Here is a 24,903-nt window from a genome sequence, read left to right on the forward strand (position 1 = left end):
GTAATTGCATGGGAAGTAATCAATTAGTCACACAATTGAAGGAGACCTGAACGTCTGCGGGCTGCAAGGGAAACGGCTCAACTGAATTTGGGCAATGTACGCTGATCTTGTTTCAGGTGGCATAATTGCTCTTTTTTTCCTCCTAGATGGAGAAGGGTTGGAGATCAGAAGGAGGCAGCAATTAAATGTCACTTCTTCAGAGGCGCATGTCCAAGGGTGTCTCAGAGACTCAGAATGTCCTTGGCAACGCTTTCCCAGTTCAACATTTAGCAGCACATTTTCCCCAAGATTTCCCTACTGAGCTGTGATTTCTACTATGAGTCACAGTACTAGCGGGCTTTTTATAAAACATTACTTTGAACTCCATGTTTGTGCTATTTATCATACTAGCTCCTTCCTTTGTGGGATACGGTACATTTTGCAAAGCCACTTGCGCAGCAAATATGGTTGACACAAGCTTACTTTTTAATGTACATCCTCTTTTTCAGTACCCCTGTAATTTGGGAGAAAAAAAATAACAGAAAAAAACAACTTTCTTTACAAGCTGTGATATGCAGAGAAAAAAATTCCCTGTTTCTTACTCTTAATGCTTGATAAGGCACTCGTAACTTTACTGGGTGCTATTGAAAGATTAGCATTCAGAGCCAGTCTATCCATCTTAAATGAAATGCAAGTCTATGACTGCCATTAGCAGGCATTGATTAAATACAATGGAATTGGGGGCCATAACCTGCGTATTAATGTTTTTCCATTTGATTTTGTAACTTTCCCAAGTTATTATGTCCCTATACAACTGAGCCTATGTCCCGGGGCCTACAGAAGTGGCATTAAAATATTATCAAGTTTAGCGAAGCTATGAACACCTTATATGCTGATACAAACATAAACATGACACAATTTGTTTTGGTATCGATGTAACAAATCAGACTATCGAGTGGAACAGATGAGTGACTGTGAGCCAAAAAGGAGAATGAAAAGAAATGAAGAGTGAGACAGTAAATGAGACAAATAAAGCGTGACCAGATGGGCCATGAAGAAGTGGATAATGCCTCTGGCGTTTACCACAGGCTTCAGTACATGCATGCAATGAGAGAGGATCATTCAGCAGATGGGGCCTCAGTTTGGAAGTTTCATTTTGGACAGACGCAGTGCAGGCGTAAGGGTGGTTAGAAAGATGAATAAACACCGAGCAAATCTGAAAGAGTAAAGATATTCTTGCTAAAATTAGGCGAGAGTAGGAGGGGGTGAAGCCAATTGTGTTCATTCAGAACACTAATATGAGCTGTTTGCTGTGGTTATTATTAAATAAGGCTAGCAGACTAACAAGTACTAGGAGCTAGTGTCTAAAATGACTCTTGGGCCAAAATCATGTTTCATTTTAACTCATCACTGCTAACGTTTGTTATTGTAGATGAACGTTCTATTCCTGTAGCTACCCGCTGAGGTAATGTGTGTGTGTGAGTTTAATCGGTGTATTGGAAAATTGTGCTCTGACAAATGTTCTGTAGAGTTTAAAAGTGATGTGATTATTGGCATGAGTTCAATCTTTGAACTCATGTGGCAGACCTGGTACCGTACCTGTAGCTTCTGAGTGACTACAACAGGTATGGCCTGGGCACAAAGCATGTGCCAGATGATGTTCCCAGTCACTAATTGGTACATCGGCTGACTAGGAGTTCTTGATTTCTTGATCTAGACAGTTTTGAATCTTTGACTAATTCTTCTTTGTTTGCCACCAGGACACCAACTAGCCAAGTCTTCACATCCTCCTGTTTTAAGGAAGCCACCTGCTATAGCCATTACCTGCCTCATCAACCCTGCCAGCCACTCAACTCCTTTTCTTTGTTACAAAATAATCTCTATTCTCCATCTGCATTATAGTCCTCATTGCTTCGCCTAAACTGCCTGAACAAACTACAACCAACTTTTCATTTCTAATTCACTTTGTGTTCACAGAGCATATCAAAACTTTTTCCTAACATTTTTTTGCGGTTAAGTTGGCTAAGCTTGATTGAAAGGTGCATCAGAGGGAGCCTTATCCTTGCTTAGCCAAGGACCTCCTCCACCCCATCCTTTAGCCCCCTCAAGTCCGCTGAGTCTTTTCACAGCACTCAGCGAGGAAGCCGGGAAAATCAATAAGAGCACCGCAACAATATACTAGCGACAAATTGATTTCATCCAAGGCAATTCTAAACCAAGTAAAATGCACGTGGGTTTAATCACTTGAGGGTATTTTACCCAGCCTTCTTTTATTAGCCCCTTATGTAGTTCATATATTTTAACCCCTTATGTATATATCGATTATAACGACCACTTTACACATCTCTGGGGAACCTCTGGGAGTTGAACAATGAACTAATTTGACAGCAAAGTCAAAGCCTTTGTGATGAATGAGACAGCTGACCCAATCCCGCCAAAGGACTTGAAAGTAGAAAAGTTTTGAACTTTGCTGTAAGACGTCAAATATTTGATCGACCGTTATGATTCAGATACAGCGAGTGGATTTGGAAAGGCAAGCAAGCTGGTGGCTAAGTGTCTATCAGTCAAGTTGGCAAAAGTAATAGATACTCAGGAGAATTTTTACATAGATGAATCACAATTTTAACTTTGGCTTAACTTGTTGGCTGCCATGGACAGCAAAAAATGTCCAATTAATTTTTACTCGAATGGGCAATGGTCACTTGCTCTTTCCAATTAAAATGGATCAACGTCTATAACCGTCAATGGCAGGGAATGAGTATTTTTAAGTAAGTTACTTTTTGCTTATAACATGTAAAAAAAAATCTGACAGTGGAACAACTAAATGTCTGTATAAGTCTATGTATCCAACCGAAATAATACAACTATGACCTAACTTATTTTAAGTTTGATAAAACAATCTTTGTACTAGAAACAAGATACTATATTTTTGATATGACATGTACTTTTTCTTGTCAAAAATGTTACTCCTGTTTTAGGTTAGTAAAATATTTGTATTTCATAAGTGTTCACAGATACCATACACTACTACACTTTGTGACTTAAGATACTACAGGCTAAATCATTGTATCTTCTTTTTTCTCTATTTCTTAGTGTTACAAGTTGTTCAAAATAAAATGCTCAATTGACAGTGAACAAGAATAGTGATAGCAGTGGTAAAGCAGATTCGGTCCATTAGAGTTAAGCACAACTTCCCTTGCACATTATGGAGAGAGGCCACGGATGGGGCTTCAAACACTGGCCTCTTACGGAATCCCGCCAGAACACCCTCATCACTATAGCATCAGTTTGGCACAGTGATAATAAGGACCATTTTGGTATAAATAAAGCTGCCAGTGGTGATGTAAAAAAGAAAATTCCAGAGAATAGTACAATGTGTGAGCAGGAATCTAAGTTGGAACATGTTTTTGATATAAAATTACAAGTCTGTTGTACTTTATATAGCTATGATTACAAAAGGGATCATATCAGTTATGACTTAAGTGAAAAGATGAGGACATCTTTGGAATCTTAAAAACCACCAATAATGTAAAGAGATTATTAAACAGTTAATGTTGGTTATGAACTGTTCTTTAACTCCTTTGGGGCCATTGATGATGATAGTCACCCACGTAGCCCTTTCCCTTCTCTTTTCTGCTGTGAATTTAAATTAGTTTGTCACAAATGGATGCCGACCAGTCCAGGGTGTAGTCTGCCTTTCGCCCTAAAGTGGGCAAGGAGTGCTTTACACCGTAAAGAAACCAAACTGATTGTTAGTCAGGCATGTTATTAAGAAGTGAAGTCCCTCTAAATAAGATTGTAGAATATAGAAAATATGGTGTGAATCTTTCACTCCCACCAAAAATATATAATTTGATTCATATCTTGATTTATTATCTACGGTCACGGATGAATGATAAAAATAATAGTAGAAGATAAAAACTGATTCAATTCAATTCAGTTCAAAACAAAGGACAGTTTTAGCCCAAGTACTTAGTTTTACCGGATTATAAGATGCAGTAATAGTAATGGTCGTGGTAGTGGTGGTAGTAGTAGTAGTAGTAGTAGTAGTAGTAGTTTTGAATTTCCACAGCATGCATCAGCAACAGTGTATATCAAATCATTTGATTCACACTTACTGTGGCACATGCTTTCTCAACTTTACCCCACAGGGAAGATGCTTTCCTTTTATTTTGTCAAAAGCTCCATTTCGTTATGGCTTCTGGGCTTGGAATGTCAAAAAGAAATTCAGCAACAAAAAGGTCCATTGTTCACCAGGACACTAACCCCTCGCACGCCTCCTAATCAGCTCTCAATTTCACAGTCTACTAATGAATGGGCGGGTTTTACAGTCTGATGGTTTGTGAGGCACTTAACATTCTCATTACAGGACATAGTGCAGACAAATGTCACTCACCCGTAAGGTTCCCCAGGCCTAACCTACGCAGGCCAAAGTTTCCATCGTGTCTGTAGTTGAGGAAGATTGCAAGTGAATACTGGCCTTCATACAGCTTAGTCCCTCGGATGATTCGCAAGTTCTCCAGCGGCAAGTATTCAAACTGGTTCAGAGCCACCAGCACATAGCCTGTCACTTCTCGGATTGACTGCAAATAGAATGATAGAAAGTTAGTGTATCGGAGACATGAAAAATATGGACGAGTAGCTTAAAATTTAAATGCATCTCTGGATGTTTTTACTTAGAGGTTGGATGTCTAAAATGTCATAGTTGCAGTGAGGGTTGTTTCTTAATTTTTCCCATTGTTTATCCAATGTTTTTTGAGGTTCCTTCTTTGACTTGGTTTTTTTTGTTCATCAGCTCTATGGGTCAAACATGGGTCATCAGTCAATAAGAAATCCTCCATGTCTTGTCTGTTCTGCTTCCTTTTTGGATAAGGGATTATCTGCATCCATATTAATTATAAGATTTGGCTGGATATTTGTCTTTCACTTTTGTTATTTGGAGTCTAGACTATATGTGGTACTCCATTTGGATGACTTGAAGTCTTTCCAGATTTGAGCTTTTGTCAACTATCTCTCTATCTGGACTGCTTTTTTTTAACTGGGTTAAGACCTCTTGTAGGTTAATAGACTTAGAATGGCATTTTTCCAACTGCTTTTGTAATTATACATTTGGCCTAGTTTGTGCGATCTCTGCACCTGGTTAAAATTAACGTACGTAGTTAGTTTTTATAGATGTGTTCAAGCAAAGGCGACCCGGCGGCCGAGTGGTTAACGCGTCAGCTTCACAGTTCTGGACTCGAGGGTTTGATCGCAGGTGGGTCCTCACTAAGTGGAGTTTGCATGTTCTCCCTGGGCTTGCATGTTTTTTCTCAGGGTACTCCGGGTTCCTACAACATACTAAAAACATGGAGGGTATGCTGGTTGAACACTCTAAAATGCCCCTAGGTATGTATGAGCGTGAATGATTTTTCGTCTCCTTGTGCCCTGCGATTGGCTGGCCACCGATTCAGGGTGTCCCGAGCCTGGTGCCCGTAGTCAACTGGGATAGGCTCCAGCACCCCCGCTTCTGAGGATCAGAAAATGAATGAAGGAATATTGTGAGTTTAAACATGTTGCCCAAATACAAAGAGAATGTTTTACCATGGCTCGGCTGACATATAATTTATTTTGGTTGTACCTTTTGTGGAGACAGAAAATGAACTCTACAGTGGGTCTTTGTGAATATTTATCCTCTTTTAATAGCCACATTGCTGCTTCAAATTGTTAGAAGCCCAGAAAGGAGACGTTGAACCAGAAAACATTGTCAAAATGGGAAAAGGGAGGTATGGCGAGCCCTAGCATGCATCATATCATTGACTGCATGTGCCTCCGGGGTCACTGTCTACATATTCAATCATGGCAGTGAGTTAAATCAGAGCATCTGAGAAAAGATTATTTGCTCCAGGGTTGGAGACCATACTGCAACTCTTGGAGCAGTACAGAGTTCAGCGATTATGTCTTGTATGTGGCCTGGGGTGAGTGCTTCACGAGGACAGGCATTACTTCACACTTTAAATGTCACTTGGAAGCGTGTATAATATCTGTGGAGACTTTGGCAAAAAGCCACCAAGAAGAAGCTGATGTTGAATGAATCAATGAGACAATCTGTGCCCTCTTTCTCACATTCGCCATCATGGTTGCTGTCACTAATGGACAGGCGGTCAGATACATCTTTCCACGCTGGTCTGCTGATTATCAACAAGTGTGTGTGTGTGTGAAATTCTATTGCAGCTGATGCACCGATATGATATAAGTGCTTAGGAGGCCCTGGCCTAGCAGTATAATCATTGTGGCTGACAGCTGTCAGAAGGCATGGCCATCCACCACCAGTAACTAAGCTGCGGCTGCGTCTTTGGCGTCCTTGCCCTGCTCATTCCCATTAATCGAAACAGACGGACCATGGTCTGGTGAATGTGTGTGGTTTAGTTGAAACAATGATGGCAAATATATAGCCATGATATGATTGGCCTAGTTTAACTATTCTGGAAGGGTCTGTCAGCTTTATGGTGACATTAATATTAACAAGTTTGAATGAGACTGAGTTCAAGCCTTAAACTATCTTTATGTTTGTTCACAGAAAAAGACAATGCGCTCTCAAGAGAAAATAATAAGAAAGGGGTACAGAGGTCATGCTTGTTTGCGAGAAGTCGATCTTTTAGAGTGATAATTCAAAGGAGGGGAAGTTTTCAGTTTCCTACTCAAGCAAGAAAACAATATAAGAAAATTAAAGGGTGCTCATTAAAATTACCCTCAAGGCAGACAAAGGGGGCAGCGATACAGCCGAATGCACAACTTTCTGTGTGCGTTGGGCAAAAGGTCAACAACTTGCTTTTCATTCAGTCAGAGAGATGCATTTTCACTATAACACATTAATAGGTGTCCAATCCATTTGAACTGGGAGGGTTAGCAGCGAACGATTATTTTGCTGCTACCAGCCCTCCTGGTTAAAATTGATGGGGTGCCAACTAATTACAAACAAATTCACGTTCACAGCAGAATGATGAAAAGAGACATATGGTAACTAAGTTTATGGTTATCATCTATGATTGTTGGTGCCACTGAAGGAATTTAGGACGACTGCATTCTGGGGGTGGAAGGAGCTATAATGGTTTTTAGTTTTGTTTTTAGATATATTTCCTTTGGAGTGTGAGGTATTTTTATTATTTGGGTTTAGCATAACAAACCTCACTTACCTGTCTAAATTTATCCATCCTACAAATACTACAAAGATGTAACTGGACCAAGTATATGCATAAAATAGGCAAGCCATAAATAAATGTAATAGATACACTTTCTAAAGTATATGCAGGTAAAAGTGATAGAAAAAGTCTTGAACATTTGACACAACACAGAAGAAAATTGTTAATAACCACATCAAATCTGAAAGAATAGCATTATCGACAAGTACCTGTATAAAATTGATCTTGCCTCCAAATTGCAGGTACTAGTATGAAGCTGTAGCCGGATTTTGGAAGTGTGGCCACCTGTAATGCCTTAAGCATTGGTCACTAAAACTAGGAAGGCCTGCAGGGCTAGCCGTTGGACAAGTACATTAGAGAAAGACTCGGTTGTCCACCAAAGACGTTTCAAGTGGTATTAGATTATTTTGTATTCCTTTACTCGCTTAGATCATATCGCATTCCAACTGGTTGCCATTTTATCATTTGGTTTTGTATAAATTGTCCAGATAGCATATTGACATTAATTAGTGATAATCTATGTCCAGGTATTCAAATTGTAATATTTGGTAAACCGTACTGTACCGTTGAAGCCTATTCAACAATTTAAAGTCAACTTATTGGGAGGGCTGCTCAACTCTGTAAGACTACCAAACATTTGAAGTTCACAGACTAAGAAATGCTTCAATTTCAGTGGCATTGCCTGGGGAGCTGTTCTAAATTCTTTCCATTTAAATCTTCCAAAAAGCAAGCAGTGTCACACAGCAGTAAGTGCTGTGAATTCTCACAGCTTTAACGTCTGCATACGCAAGTAAAAATGACAATTACTGTATTTCAGAGCTCACTTCTCAAATGCGTTTTGGTCTTTTTTTTATTTTGTCTATTATATCCGACTTACAAAGCTGACAGTTTTATGTTCAAGTGCAGCCTTGCAGAGATAAATAGGAGTATGAAGTAAAGGAAATGGGGATGACATGCTGCCATGAGAAAGATTAAAAAAATAAAATAAAACTTTAAAAAAAGAACAACAAACAGTGATGTGACAGCAGCTGCTTGCTGAGCTGAGCCAATGGACATGTAAATCTACTTGGTGTGGTCACCTCCATTAAACAAATAACCGTCAAACAAGTTTTTCCATGCTCACCTTACCGAGTGCCTCATTTATGCACTTAGAGCAAAGAAGTCCGAACAGAAACATTCATTCATCTTCCATATCGCCCATCCGCGAAAGGGTTGCAGGAGCATAACTCTGCTGATTTTGGGCTAAAGCCACACTACACCCTGGACTGGTCACCAGAGAGCCATAGGGTACACAGAGACAGACAACCATCCACACTCACAATCATACAATCACCAGCGGGAATCAAACCCATAGTTGCCAATCACATGGCAAAATGAATACAGACAACCATGAGCTCTTATTGTCAGTTTCCACTGTTAAAATGTAATGGACATCTGTTGCCATCAATGGGATGCAATGAGTTAATATAAAAACTAAATATATAAATAAAGAAATACACTTTTGAGTGTTACCTGGTGCCATAATCAGTGTGTATTTTTTGGTTATCACAAAAATACAATAATAATAATGGCAGGACGGTGAACGACTGAGATTTAGTGCTCAATACCCAGGGAGTTCCGATTTTCCTGCGTGAAGTTGGCATGTTTTCACTCTGCCTGTGTGGGTTTTCTTCAGGGTTGAAACCTCAGACATTTCATGCAACAATTATGAGGATAGTAGCTATGGAAAATGAATGAATTTTGTTTTTTATTAAATTAGCCCAAGTAATCATTTGCTATATGAAAGGTTAAAGGTCTTAAGTGTCAACTTTTGAATAGCTGTCCACTGTACAGATCAGTCCCCGGAATGATTAAACCGATATCACATAAGCACTGTTGTACATTCCAAAAGACATTACAACTAAAGTAGATGTTCCACTGGCGTTGGCAACAACATAATGTTGACACTAAACCACGTACTAACTGTAGTGTATTCTCAGCCAGCCTTGCACCCACCTCACACACATGCATCCCAAGAGAGCGCCAAAGTCCCCCTAACAGTGAACAAAAGAGACAGCGAGAGTCAGATTCACTAGATTAAAAGGGATTTCTCCCCCTTCCTCCTCTCTAGGCCGGAGCATTTGTGAACGGAAGTGTGGCAGCGGAACAAACCCCTCAGTTGAGTCACTGAGACGTGCCCAGTTTTGAAATCAAATCCTCCAATCCCCAACTTCAAAATGGGATGGAGAAGGAAGGAGGTTTGCTGGAGTCAGCAAAGCGGCGAAGGTGAAAGGATGATGAAACAGACAGGGGAATGGAAAGCGGTACACCATGGGATGATCAGTCAAACGGATCAGAGTCCCCATATATTTGAATATGCATTTGAAACTATTTCTATTTTAGATTAGATTCCTGGAATATGTAATAAAAAATGTACTACTATAAAAGGCCAAACAATAACATTCAATTTTTTTAAACAGCACGACAAATAATGTTATAGACTCCTCGTCAACATGGATTCAATGTCTAGCATTGTCACTGACAGCCAATGAGTAAAAACTAGTGCCAAAAGCACATTTGTTTATGTAGCCCGTAACATATTTGATTGTCTTGCCAGGATGAACATCAATCATCATTATCTGACAGAACTTTGAGACGCTTAAAACAGCAATATGCTGTGTTGCAGATAAAGACATAACAGCAACAGAAACGATCGGATTCAATTTAAATTGAATGGTTCTCTAGGCCACCTTTATTAGGAAAACAGCAAGCTTTTGATGTTCTTTTTAAGGATATGCATTTCTCACTGTATGGATTGCAATGCCAAGCAGCAGGCACCATTAATCTTAGCCTCAATTTATCTTCTGCATCCCACCTTGAGGAAAGAGATGAAGACTGATGGTCAGCTTGAACAGTGGAGCAACACCATTTCCCATGAGGAAGACTTACAACTCTATCAGAGCTTTTGGAATGAGTGAACCCCTACTGGGAATTCTGAAAATAGACTAATTTGTAATTGATTCTCTGCATTAATTACCATCCTGGTTATGCTTGTGTCATGGTTAATATTGTGCCAATCTGCCAAGGCTAGGAGGCCCTTCTGCAGTGGGACCATTTGGGTAAAGCAGCCATTATTCAATTATGCTTCATGTATCAGCAACGAGGCAAGTCTTAATCCGTGAGTAATCACTTTCCTGCACTGTCTAACTACGAGCTGATGTGAAGGGGGAGCAGTAGGGTGGTCCACAGATCTGTTTAGCCCCTGGTTAGGTCTTTAATCAGGCTTGGGAATCAGATCCCATTGGGTTTTGATTGGACCACCATTAGTAAAGAGTAATTATAACATAGATCAGGTTGTACAAAGACTTAGAATAATTTGTTAATCAAAAAAATAAATAAATAAATTCATACAGATATGAGATTATTATGTTTGCACTTACTATAAATTTCCCACAAAACCGGTACATTAATGAGTGATTAATCAATTCATCAAATTTAGGGGGCTGTTAGCGAGTGGTTAGCGTGTAAGCCTCATAGCTCTGGGGTCCCGGGTTCAAATCCAGGTCATGTCCATCTGTGTGGAGTTTGCATGTTCTCCCCAGGCCTGTGTGGGTTTCCTCCGGGTACTCCGGTTTCCTCCCACATTCCAAAAAACATTCTTGGTAGGGTGATTGGACACTCTAAATTGCACTTAGGTATGGGTGTGAGTGTGCATGGTTTGAGAAAGAGAACAATGGACTATCACAGGGTATAATAAAAAAAGGCACAATCAAAATAAACAATGAAATGTGCTTGTTTTCAGACTCTTATTTGTTGGTGCAAGTGACACATGTAGAACATGCAAAGTTTACATGGTTTCAGTTAGTTCTAAATTATTTTTACAGCATTTTTTTAAAGTTGCGTAGATATAATTTGTTGCGGCCCTAACCAAGGTCAGAAGATAAGAAAAATTGGCCTTTCTCCAACAGATTTGATATATTTCCTTTTCTAAAATCCTTCTCCAACATGTGTCTGGAAAATAAGTCCGCAACAAGAGAGCACCAACATCCCTTGGAATGACATCTGCAATGCCTTTTTCAATTGTATTATTTGGTTATGCTTAATTATTTTATTGGATGATTCCCACAACCAGTGGTGATAGAATGTTGCTGGAAATTTGGCATGGTTTCCCAGATGACCGACGACTGAGAATTCTAGCCACACTGGGAGTATTTTACAAAGCTTAAACCATCTAAATTGTGAGTCTGATCAGACATGTTTGTGCTGGTCTGTTAGCCACATTAAACTCCTACCCCTTTAGTCCTCTCCTCTACTAGAAGTATTGAGAGTCTGTTAAGTGTTGCTTGAGGACTATGGCAACACTTAATGGCCCTAACTGCATTATTAGCTTATAAAGTTTGATGAGGGTTCTAAGTCAATAGATTAAAGAGGCTGAGGATGCAGTGGCTCTGTTGAAGTGTTGTTGTCAGTTTAGGAAGTTATGTAAAAAAATGAATAATGCAAGCATCAATGGATAATAAGAAGTTTGATAGTAATGATACAAAAGATGCATTAAGAAATCCACCCACACATGAAAATGCATCCACATCCTGGGGTACTTTTATTTTTTATATACTAGTATATGTTCCTATAGGATATCAAAATGCCATCAGTGAGAGATAATTCCTTCATTCATTCAACGTCTGCCACCTCAAATGGATTAAACATCCATCAACGTGAATAACAGACCAATCATTCAACTATTTAAGATTTTTAATGAATATGGCACTGATAGACATTAAATTCATTTGAATTGGTTAGTCAGTGGGTGTCAGGGAGCTAACCTCCCAAGATGTACCTTTTATTTTATTTTCTGGGTCACTGACAAAGTTCAGCAGTTATATGCATGTTGATATACATTTTATTACTACATGAGCCAATATAGTAATCCCTTGTTACTTTGCAGTTCACGTTTTGGAGATTCAATGGATTGAAAGGTTTTAAAAAGTATTCATAAAAAAATATGCATTGTTTCATGTTGAGGTGCAAGAGCGTATTTTTCGCTGCATGGCAAAAACGACTCATAGGCATGTGCGTGATTGTTTCCCCTTTCTCCCCCTACTGAATGATTAACTATCTCAAACCTGTATCCACGGTTGTAGGGAAAACAACTCAGTGACTAGCTCAATACCAAGCCCGACATTTCAAATGTTATGCCCATCATCCAGGCAGCGTGTACAGCCGCACAGGTGTATAGGCTCATGTTCGCCAGCGGCATTTGACCCGCAAACACAAGCCCCCAAGTGCAGTTCGTGCAAACGAATATGAACACATAACCCCCCACCCTCAAATCACCATTCTGGTGTATACATTCTGTCCGACAAAGAAGAATGATTTATTAGAAGATCTCAAAAATACAGGTGGAATTTTTTTTCTGACATGTCATGTGAATCATGGATATGTGAATATTTTTGAGAAAAATCCCTCCCCATAGTTGGCTGCCAGTACTAGCCCTGGCAAATTGCACAAAGAAGCAAGATGCTTTTAAAGCATGAAACCAGCACACTCATTTTTTTAGTTGAAAAGGGCATTGCTGTATCAAATCTTATTGTCATGCAATCTACCAATAGTAACTTGGCAATTGAATGGTAGATCCCGAACTTTGTATTGAGCACCAAAGTTCTAGAGCGTTTTTATTTACTTTATACAGTATAGGCTCGTAAACAAAATATTGTTTCAGATGAGTGCATCATTCCTGGTGATGTCCGTGTAGGAAAAGTATGAAAATGAGTGAAATATGTGGTACAGCCTTGTTTCGTGGTCAGAAAGAAACTCTCTAAAATTGAACACCAAGGTCTGGTTTCCTTCGTAAGGAACCAAATAATCCGTTTTGTGACCCATTTTGCAAACACGCACTCCCTCGCGTGTCCCATTGTGGCTCATTTTACCACCAAACCCAATTTAGCCAATTCGGATTAACTCGTTGGTTGCCATTGACAGCAAAACAGACACTCAATCCATTTGAACTGGGAGGATTGAGAGCGAATCAACATTCCTCACAGTTCAAATGGATTGGGCATTTACTAGTGACAAACTAACAATTCTTCCAATGTGTTTGTTTTTCTAATTTAGATAAATCAATTTTAAGGGAAAAAAGAAACAACCAGCCACCATGACCACCACCACCTAAGAATAAAAGTGGTCTTAGTAAACACATTCTTCTGATTGAATTTGTAATTCCACAATGAAAGTTGTGTAGTTTGGAAATTGGTGTAAAATTATGAATATTTAAATTGTTCAAATGGATATTTTCTGTACAAGTATTTCACAGATAAAAGTAAGAGCCATAGACCATTCCCTTTAGTATTGTGTCCTGAGAATATGATTTATTTACATGATTCTTGGCTAAATTGTTCTGTTGTGCATGTTCAGCTGACATATGTTATGAGTTTTACGAGAGAAAAAAGGCCACACAATGGTTAGGGAAATATACTGAACGGAATGTTTTCTAACTTTAGTATGCATGGACAATTTAATATTTAAAGTATATAGAAATGGAGTTTGCAGCCAACCAGCGTAACAGCTGGAATTATGCTTGGAGTTCTCAGCCTTGGTGCTTTATTCCAGCCTTCTCTTACATCTCCCATCTCATCTAATTTTCTGAACTGCTTCATCCTCATTAGGGTCGCGGGGGATGCTGGAGCCTATCCCAGCTGAATCCAGGCCAGTGGCAGGGGACACCCTGAATCGGTGGCCAGCCAATCGCACATAATTGCCATCTTTACATAAAATAATGGTGGAGGAGAGGTTAACGAGTTGGCCTCACAGTTCTGGGATCTTGGGTTCGGTCCTCCTGTGTGGAATTTGCATGTTCTCCCTATGCTTACCTGGGTTTTCTGTGGATACTCCAGTTTCCTCCCACATTCTAAAAACATGCATGGCAGGCTGATTGAAAACTGTAAATTGCCCCTAGGTATGAGTGTGAGCGCAAGGTGTCCCCCGCCTTGTGCCCGGAGTCTGATGGGATAGGCTCCAGCAGCCCCGTGACCCTCGTGGTCAGAAAATGGATGAATGAATGAACTTGATATGATATGCGCCATCGACAGAGTATAATTTGTGTAATAAACTTCAACCATTTCTTGTCCCTACGTGGCAAGGAGTTGTCAAGGGGAAAGGTTCTCTACCACACAAATGTTGACATCTTTTGTCTAGATACAAAGCATTGTGTCATCTTTTGTGATTATTCAAAGATAACACAACGGTTCATTTGTAAGCCAGACAGGCAAGGAACCATGGCTTAGATTTTATGCCGCAACTTCGCTTGGGTTTCCTTTTGATTTCAACCACATCTCAATCGCACAGGCATGCTTTAAACTAGGGCCATAGGGAAAATTAATGATAGTTATTACATAAAAAGTGAGACAAGATAACTACAGATTGAAGGTCATGTGTTCTATATCTTCTATAACACATTTTCATACATTCACCAAGTTGAAATATCGCTCACAGGTCAGCAATTGTGACCGCAGCTCCCCAAAACACCACCCAAAACCCCACTTAACACCCCCTAGCTATTAATTCCAAAAAGCCATGGGCGTAATTGGTTGAAGGCTAATCAACATTTAGCCCTTCTGAGTGTTTTTATGCAGCAATTGATGGATGGTACAATTATGCCCTGTGTCACTTAGCTAAATGGCTATGTATTCCTAATGACTTTTTATCCAAACGCAGAATATTTAGTAATGACAGAGAAGGCTCTATGCGGTGTACTAAAAGAAAAGAAAAGATACATTCTGAGAGAGGGAAATTAGGGATTGCATCTTATATGCCGCGCATCCTCGTTAAACTGGTCACCAGTCAGTCGTAGGGCACACAGAAAGATAGACAGCCATTCACACTCAATGATACCACTACCAGCTGGAATCGAGCCCACACCTGCACGCACTGAAGTCAAGTGAGTGAACCACTACATCACCACGTGGCTTGAAGGGATTGCAGTCACGGCAAAACAGATGTGATAAACATTTTTTTTTTAGAAATAAAGTCAAAACATAGCTGCAGCAGGCAACATTGTAGCCTTTTTTTATTCCACCTTTCATCACTGACCTTGCATATATATATCAGATAGGAATAACAAACTCAAAGCAGACAGTGTGTAATTCAAGGAAATGGAAGACATTTGTGCGAGGTATCAAGGCCAGGGTAGGACTGAAGGCACACAATTTTCAAACGAGGCCCAAGGGCAGGGGGCACACCAACAGTGACCGTAGCTATAACTGAAGTCTCATTACCATGCAAAAGCCAAAAGGCCCCATATTGCAAAGTACCAGTTGACCGACATTCACTAAATAGCTTATGAATAAGTGTCAGTATTCATTCAATCATTCACCTTCCGTTCCACGCATCCTCGTAAGGATTGCTGGATTGTATCCCAGTTGACTTCGGGAGAAAGGAAGACTACACCCTAGACTGGTCGCAAGTCAGTATTGGGGAACCACAGAGAGACAGTCAACCAATCACAAATACAATCATACTGCCACCAGCGGGAATCGAGTCCACGCCTACCATCACCGAAGTTCAGCGAGTGAACCACTACACTATCAGGTGGCTACAAAGTGTGAGCGTGTGGGTTAAATAGTAAATACAGAATTCATATCTGCCAATGGTCGTTTCCCTTAAAGACTACATACGTGAACTCAAATTGAGTATTTTCTGCAATACAATATGTTTGAAAATAATTGCTGAAAACATGGGGCAGAAGCTGAGAACATTTGAGTGGTGAGTTATAGGCAGAAAATCTTTTGGTCTGATTTAAGTTTTTGTTTGAGGTGGAGTTCAAAACGCCAGCTATGGTCGTCACGACTTGAAGCCTCTAGCACGATACAAGTCAGTCAGTTTTCCATTTTAGCAAGGAACAACACCACAATGCCTTTTAATATGCATATTTCCTGAATCCCACAATATACGAAAACACAGGTTGATGATATTTGAAATGCCGAAAAAAATGAGGAGATAAAAAAGGTTTCATTAAGAGCCACACAAATAGAGACCAATTTTAAATTAGGGTCAGGTCCGCTTTCAAAATATGCCACCTGGTACTGCAGTAATTCTTTCGCCTTACTTTGGTGCAGGCAGCTGAGTTCAATTCCCACTTTGTGGCGATGTGATTGTGAGTGTGAATGGCTATCTGTCTCTGTGTGCCCTATGACCGACTAGCAACCAGTTTAGGGAGTAGTTCACCTTTCGCCCAGTCAGCTGTTAGAGGCTCCAGCACCCCACAACCCTGACAAGGATGAGCAATGTTGAAAATGAATGTCTGAAAAAATAGCTACAAAGGAGATTTTGCGACATGACTTTCACGTATAGCTTTGTCAGGAAAACATTTGCCCTCTGTCAAGTACTCAAGGTAGCTTTGGTTAAACAGCCTTTTCAGTCTTCTTCACCTTTTTCTTTGAGATTTCTCAGTGGTCTCGCCTCCCACGCCACATTGTCCTCCATCGTGTCAAATTAAAGTGATGGAAATGAACTTGAGGGGACGCTAATTGCAGTTGTCAATCCAATGTGGGTCAGGGCTGAAAGACAGAGGCACTCTAGCACTTCATCAGTCTTCATTAATATTGAACGAGTTTGGTGAGTAGCAGGGGGCCAACGTAATCTGCACTCATCTAACAGTGCATCAAAAATTAGGGAGATGGGGAGGGCATCAGCAGTGCCCGGGGACAAATATGCCAGTCAAGAAGTATGAAGAAAGATGTCAGAGGATGTGAATAGACTACAAGAACAAATGCTGCTCGCCTTGCAGCAGGGACCAGAATTTTAAAAGTACTTGAGCATGACATTTACCTCGTGAATCTTTAGAGATGGGAAAACATTATTTCAAATACAAACAACTAAAGTGAATTGCGTAATCAAAGGAGTCTAATTTCATAGTAGCCAACATGTCCGACATACACCGAGTACTTGAGATTTAATATTTTTATTTTTATTGAGTATTACCTCATGATAAGTAAGCAAATATAACTACTAAATTCATTCGCCTAACCATTGTGGCAGAGTGGAAGAACGGTTAGTATGTTTGTCTCAAAGTTCCATCCAGGCTTCAATCCTTTTATGTTTTTTATTTTTATTTTTTTAAATTTTATTTTATTTTATTTGGGGTCACTTCCTTGCTAATTTAAGGGTAGTTTTAGGTAGTTGATTTTGGGTCGCTGCATTCACATTTGGAGCATTCTGTAATTAACTGATTAAAATGACCAGACCATATATAACATATGGGCCCTATGTCAAGATAATTTATTCAGAACAGTGTTAAGAAATGACACTGGGCTCATCATTGCATTAATACCAAGAAAAAAATTACATGTTTCCTAATGTTATGAAGAATAATCTAATCTAACTTTGGATCCCTCCTGAGAACAGCAAGGGCAAAGAGGAAGGAAACATGAATATTTCATTCTCCCATATCGCTTTGTAGCGCAAGCAGAAAGTTCCAAGTGGGAACTCATTTTGGTACTCTGATCCTCACACAATAAAAAATAGTAATACAAGCTCTAATCGTTGCAATCAAATATGGTTAACTGTGAAATTGAATCTCTATATCCAAATACAGATGAGCGTATAAAGGCATGTGATCACAAGATAGGATACTACATCTACATTTTAAATATGGGAAACATTTTCTCAATAACATAGGTGGTTCAAATTCAGTGTTGTGGATATTGAGCGCAGACTGGAAGACTCAGTCCTGCAATGTAGTTATTAATCAAAGTGTGAGCATTGATTCATCTGTTGTGAAGGTAGTTTGGAAGATGGACTCTGTTTACTGGTAAAAGCTGTTTGGGGAGTAGTGGGAGGCAGTCATCAATCTTTGGTATATCTTTAAAAAAGGAGCTCTGGCATCAGTTTCAATCACCTTGAAGACAAAACGAGTTTGCATCCCGCTTCACATTAGCAATGTCTCCTCTACATCAAGGTAAGGTCTCGTCCTCCGCGGGGAGCCACGTGCCACCTTTTGTGTAGTAATAATAATAACATTTCCTAAAGATACACTGAACCCTACCCCCCATTTCCCTTGCTGCCTGGCACCCTATCTTTCTAATTAGCATGTTCAATTAGCCCATGTTAATTGCCCCGATGAAAAGGTGGAGAAACCTTGTAAGTTGGTGCCAGAGGGAGTCATTTTGTAAATGAATTCTACCTTGTATATAAAGCAAGCAGGTGTGAAGTGGATTGAGTTTGTGTAACATCAGCAAATACAGTACGACATCTGAGGTGGAACATAATCTATTTGTTCTTGTTTCCCATAAGAAATGGTTGAAATGGCATTACACTGAATGCCTGTTCATTGCATGGAATATATTCAAGACCTACCTGCAACATATGAAATTTCACAATATACTGTACAAAGACTAGAACTGCACTGATTTTGCCCATACTGTACATGTTGGAATTAAAAAACCTGCCTGCAAAATAACATGACGCAAAAAATCTATGAATTTAAATCAGTTATCACTAGTAGACATCAAATCCATTTGAATTGGGAGACGGTTCAGTTACTACCAACACTCCCTGTTTCAATTATTGCATGCCTAATGCTATCAGTGAGAGCAAATCAGTTGAAGTGAATGAATGTTTTGTTGGCAACGTTGATTAACTTTGTTTGTATTGAAATTTATCCCAGCTGAAATCTGTTTTGGAAAATATTAAAACACACTTTACCATTGTGAGAGACTAACTTGTTTGTAAAGCCCAGGTGCTTCATAAAGTACTAATATTGGTCTATTAAAGCAGAAAGTGTTGGTGTACCACTATATCACTGGGCAGTTCCGTACTTCACTGGAATCAAGTGAAGCAGGACAGTGCTAGCCGAACGCAAAGCAGTAAATATGGTATTTTGGAAGGTTTAGGGTTACGGGTGAACGTGTTCCGTTTACTCTACCCAAAACACATTCCATTTTTTCCTCTTGCAAAATCAGCACAATAACATCTGCTGCCTCCTGCTAACCTGTTATTCGCACACTATTATTACTCATGCCTTGGAGGGCGCAGTGCTGACATCACCCGGCACCATGGTAGCACATGTGTCTATCAAAACAAAATGGTTCATTGATGTAGTTAGATGATTCAGCATCTAAGAACGCAAACTATAAATCTGAGACATGGTAAGATGCTTTTACCAAAAATGCCGCTGTTTAGAACTTGGCTGCTCAAGATATCAGTATACGTGATTTCCTATGTATTTACAGTATATAAGAAGAGCTGACTTCGGGCACGAGGCGGTGGGTACGGCAATTTTAAGTACATAGTACACCTCAACAAGAACACACAGGCAATGATGTCACTGAAACTGTTTTACTTACTCTAAGGAAAGTGAGGTTTCGACTGCGGTCAATGCTTGTGATTTCGAGGTTGCCCATTACAACTTCACAGCTCTCGTAGTACTTCCTTAGAGTGCGGTACTGCTGATCCAGGTCTGACAGTGTACTCAGCTTGTTCTCTGTGCCAGCACATACTGGGAAAAGGAAAAAAGCATAGCAGTGTTACATCACATCTGTCATTGGCTCGCATGGTCATGTAAATCACTTTCTCTTGAAGAATTGGCAATTTAAAGATGGATTAAAATTTCATCGGTGTTAGTTTCTTCTTTTAAAAGTAATGTAATATGGTTTCAAACAAAAAGAAACAGGCACATCAACCAAGTAGGACACTCGACAAACAAGTTTCCCAATCTCATGCAAATTGGCTAAAAATTCAAGTTTTTCGACTATATGGATCTATTTTCTTCTTCAGACCATGAACTAGTTGAGGCGATCAACATTCATGTTCAAACAATCAACATAGACTTATCCAATTATTTGAATGTCCCTGGCCATTCATTTATTCATTTTCTGAACCACTTATCCTAACAGGGTTGCAGGGGGTGCTGGAACCTATCCCAGCTGACTTCGTGCCAGAGGCGGGGGACTCCCTGAATTGCTGGCCAGAAGTTCATAGGGCACGGGGAGAGGGACAACCATTCGCACTCATACCTGGGGCAATTTTGAGTGTCCAACCTGCCTACCAAGCATGTGTTTGGAATGTGAGAGGAAACCGGAGTACCTGGAGAACACCCACCCAGGCCCAGTGCCCCTGGCCACATTATTTTTAATTAATCTTCAAATCCATGCAAAACACATCCACTGTGACCTGGGATACTACCCATATGAGGTGTGGGTGATTAGCGTGGTTGCACATAGCATAATGTGCTCCTCAGGAATGATATATGACAGGCCTGGGTATTTTCAATAACAGTTGAAGGAAGGTTGGGGTAGGGGGCCATAAAGTGAGGATAGGTATAATAAACTGTTATTGGACCCTTGGGGCTGGCTACTGAGATCAAAAAGGAGGACATCACAGTGTGATGTCTGGTAGAATCAACTTTATATTTATTAACGTTGGCTGCCATTGACGGCGATAGACTTCAAATCCATTTGAACAGGGAGGCGAGCAGCAAATGTCAATTGGGCTGAAAAGTGTTTTCCTTGGCAATTATACATTTTAGCCTGCTTGTATTTATAACCTAGTCTGTTAAAAGTTAAATTCATTGAAAATTGGTCTCAGGTGTGAAATTGAATGTGATTAAACAGAGTAATCTAAAAGAAACAAAAAACAGCATCATCTACGTAATGCATCATCTTATTGGATGATTGGTCTTGACAGCCATAACAAAACCATCTGGCCTATGTGAAGTATATTTTCAGGAAGTGTGAACTATTGCAGGTTTACTGCAGGGATCAGTCTTGCGATCACAAAAACAGATTTTGGCAAGCTAACGCACTTACATATTTAACTAAGGTGAATGAATAAGAGGAGTGGGAATGCCATATCTGAGGTCAAAGCAGTCCTTTGTCTAATAACCCAGATGAGTTTTTGTGAGTAAGTGTGAGTTACAAGGCACTAATACGGATGCTAATCATAGCCTACATTATAGTCCATCTGCGAAAGCACTTTAAATTTAATCTGAAACAATAACTAGCTGAGAGGCAGTCATAACTATTACACTTTGGCTTACGGTCACCAACTGGCAATGTCGTCTCTGCCTCTTTATGGTTCCCTAGATGAAAAGTGTCACTAAATAGGATTCTGTGGATTCAACCTTTCATTCATTCATGTTCCATACCGCTCCTCCTCGAAAGGGTTGCGGGGGTTGCTGGAGCCTAACCCAGCTGTCTTCGGGCAAAAGGCAGACTACACCCTAGACTGGTTGCCAATCAGGCGTAGGGCACACAGAGACAAACGACCATCCGCACCCCCAATCATACCAGCGGGAATTGAGCTCACGCCTGCCCACACTGAAATCAGGTGAGTGAACCTCTACACCACAAGGCAACTGGATGCACCCTATGTCTAAGAAATAATGACCAACGTTGTGGGTTGTTAGAACCTATCCCAGCTACCTACAGGTACCAGGCTCATGGGGTTAAGGTCTGAACTGTAAAATATCCAATCCATATGTGAAAGTTCAGCCAATGAGAGAGCCACTCGATTAAGTCAATTTCAACAGAAAGTATAGGATTCCACAACAGGATGTTTGAATTTTTGAGATTTCATGTTTCATAATTTGGAATATTCATAGACAAAAATTTCCCATTGAGGGTTTTCGTAATCTGAATATTTCATGTGTGGAGATATTCGTAAATAGAGGTGCCACTATATATATTTTTCGTTCTTTACTCATATGTACTGACCATCGTCACAGTTTATTTTGGGCAAAATGCAGTCTACACCATAGACTGGTTGCCAGTCAGCCATAGGGCACACAGAGCAACAGACCACCATTCACATTAACAATCACACCACCACTGAGCGAGAATCAATCCCACGCTTGCCCGTATCGAAGTCAGGTAAGTGAATCACTACACCATAAAGTGGCCCCCATTGTATATTTCATTTTATTTTAAGGATGTATATGAGCTTTTCTTTCCAGCCATATCCTTATTAACATTCATCCATGTGGTCAAATTCAATGCACGGATTATCTATTGTAAAACTGACCGCGGAGCAGTTCTGCCAGGCCAGTTGTGTCTTACGCACAATGCTGAAAGCCTCCTCAAGGGTACTTGTCAAGGGTCTGTGCGTGTTACTCAAACACAAATAACAAACTTTTTTTTCCAGCCAGTCTAGGGAATCGTTATCTAGCTAACCCTTTTTCTCTTGCCTCTGGGCTTAAGCCACTTTTTTTGTAGTTGTTTCTTTTTTTCCTCCAATGCACTGAAAGGCATTCTATCAATTAAACCAGAAGGCCAGATGTCATTTATTCCTGCAGCCTGCACTTTCCAGCACCCGCCTGTGGTCCGAGCCATGAATCTTAATCTGGTATACAAACTGATTCCATCAATTATGTTGGCTTCTACTGCTAACGTTTACCCTGGCTCCCATTTTTCCCCATTAAAAAAAAACATTTCCCCCATAATGCAAAATTGCCTTGAACACTTAGCCAAGAGATTATTTTTGAGCAGACTTGAAGCCCTATCTTTAAATTGATATGTGGGCTTTTCCAGATTTACTGATTTGTGTTTACCTGCCTGTGTAATCATCTATGTTTGTGATTCTAAATTATAATGAGTATTTATTCATGGTCATGAACTGCTTATTTTAACAAGGGTCACGGAGAAAGCTGGAGCCTATCCTAGCTGAGGGGGACACCGTGAATTGGTGGCCAGCAATCGCAGGGCACGAAGTGACGAACAGCCATTAACACTCACACTCATACGTAGGGGCAATTTAGAGTTTTCAAACAGCCTACTGTGCATGTTTTTGGGGTGTGGGAAGAAACCGGAGTCCCTGGAGAAAACTCATGCAAACCCGGAGAGAAAATGTAAACTCCACACAGTGAGGACCGACCCGGGATCAAGCCCACGACCAGAATTGTTAGGCCTACGTGCTAACTGGGCAGCCCCATGTGCAAGTATGTTAATAAAAAATAATTTTCCAGGTTCTCCGTTTATATTGCACATGCTGTATTTTATACTGAAAATATAGTGACATGATGCCATGTTATGTCTAATTCATCATATGCTTTTGCCGGACATGAGGAGAGAAAGACTCATTTACTTTAACTTGAACTCTTTATTTGCCTTTGATCATTTTTTGCACGTCTTCTTTTATCCCCTTATCCTCGTAAGGGTTGCAGGGGTTTCTGGAGACTATCCTCACGAACTTAAGGCGAAAGGCGTACTATACCCTAAACCGGTCGCCAGTCAGCCATAGGGCACACAGACAGACAGACTACCATTTGCATGCTCAAACATACCACCACTTAGCATGAATCAATCTCACGCTCACCCGCACCGAAGTCAGGTGAGTGAACCCCCAAACCACCAGTCTGGAAGTGGCGGTATGGCTGTGAGTGTTGATGGTTGTTTGTCTCTCAACATGTGCAAATGTTACTAGATTTAAATTGCACTGTTAAAGGCAGGGTCTTAAATGTACATCACAGTCTCCTCAACATTACTAGTAGATTGCCCATCAACACTGCTGGTCCATAATCCATTATCTTTCGTTGTATATTATTGATGTTTGCTGATGAGGGTGAAAAAAACTACATGAGGTTTTTCCATTACTGGTATTATTATTATTGTTATTTTTCATTGTTCCTACTATTGGCAAAAATCTATGCATTAATTAAAAGAGTAAAAAGAAGAAAATTAGAGAACATTACACATTTGTGTTCTATGAAAAAGAACTGGGATTAGATAAATTCTGACTATTTGTCCAACTCCTTTTCATGCATTTGTTGAATTTCTTTATTTAATTTATTTTGTTATTTGCAATGTAAACCAGTTAAAACTATTAACTGTTTGATGGATCTAACTCCCCAAAATGAAAAGAAAAAATAAAATAAATGTTAATTTACAATCTGAAACTCAGACCAGTAAAATTGAAAAAGAATAATGCAACCAATAAATGACAAATCATATATTTTGTATTGATGTGCTCCCTTATGGTACCTCTTCAAGAAATGCTCCCTTTACAAATATTACATGGTGATCTGTTCCAATCGTTAGTTTCTAAATCCGTGGTGGAGAATTAGTCCACAGAGGGCCGCAGTGGGTGCAAGTTTCATTCCAACCGTACAACAGGACATCATTTCACCAGGCCAGTGTCTTACAAGTGTGTAATCAGATGATTGCAGCTAGGTGTCCAACAGAAACCTAATTGGTTATACTGCCTATGCTGCACCAGGTGGAACAAAAGCCTGCACCCACTGTGGCCCTTTGTGCAATAATTTCCCACCCCTAATCTAAAGAAAAGTTGTCCCTCACAGCGTCATGTCTGCCTAGTGGTTTAATTTACAACAGCCAAAAAGTGTGATGGTGCTAAAATCTCACATGAATACTGGATTCGATCCAATCTTTTGAACACAACTGGTACAATCAGGTACTCCACAAATATTAGCCATGGCGAGCCCCACATCACTATTTCATATGCCAGTTGATGCCCAAGTAGTTTGTGCTTTGCCTACTACAGACATAAATAAAAAAACAAATAAAGACCACAACTATATCAATTTTTAGCCTGTCAGATAGGGACATCATTTTCAATCGTTTGTGCTTTGCCTACTACAGATATATACATAAAAAAAACAAATAAAGACCACAAATATATCAATTTTTAGCCTGTCAGACAGGGACATAATTTTCAATACAGCAGAATGCTTGTTCCATTCTAAAACTTGTGTGAAGGTGTCCCTACGATAAGACAATTTATTCCATTAACCCACTGCAACACTCTGACAAGCAATGAGGTT

The 24,903-nt window shown here is 39.9% G+C and overlaps 1 protein-coding gene across 3 annotated transcripts in view; it reads right to left on the reverse strand.

The window, feature by feature from the left end:
• Positions 1–24,903, reverse strand: part of erbb4b (erb-b2 receptor tyrosine kinase 4b) — a 162,220-nt gene that overhangs the window by 65,659 nt on the left and 71,658 nt on the right. For all 3 annotated transcript variants that reach the window (XM_077616611.1, XM_077616613.1, XM_077616610.1), the window contains exons 2-3: positions 19,475–19,626; positions 4,376–4,562 (exon numbers count right to left, since the gene is read on the reverse strand). In XM_077616611.1, the coding sequence (XP_077472737.1) occupies positions 4,376–4,562; positions 19,475–19,626 (339 nt within the window). The remainder of the gene's footprint in view (positions 1–4,375; positions 4,563–19,474; positions 19,627–24,903) is intronic.

This window comes from Stigmatopora argus, chromosome 13 (assembly GCF_051989625.1).
Source record: "Stigmatopora argus isolate UIUO_Sarg chromosome 13, RoL_Sarg_1.0, whole genome shotgun sequence".
NCBI classification, from domain to species: Eukaryota; Metazoa; Chordata; class Actinopteri; order Syngnathiformes; family Syngnathidae; genus Stigmatopora; species Stigmatopora argus.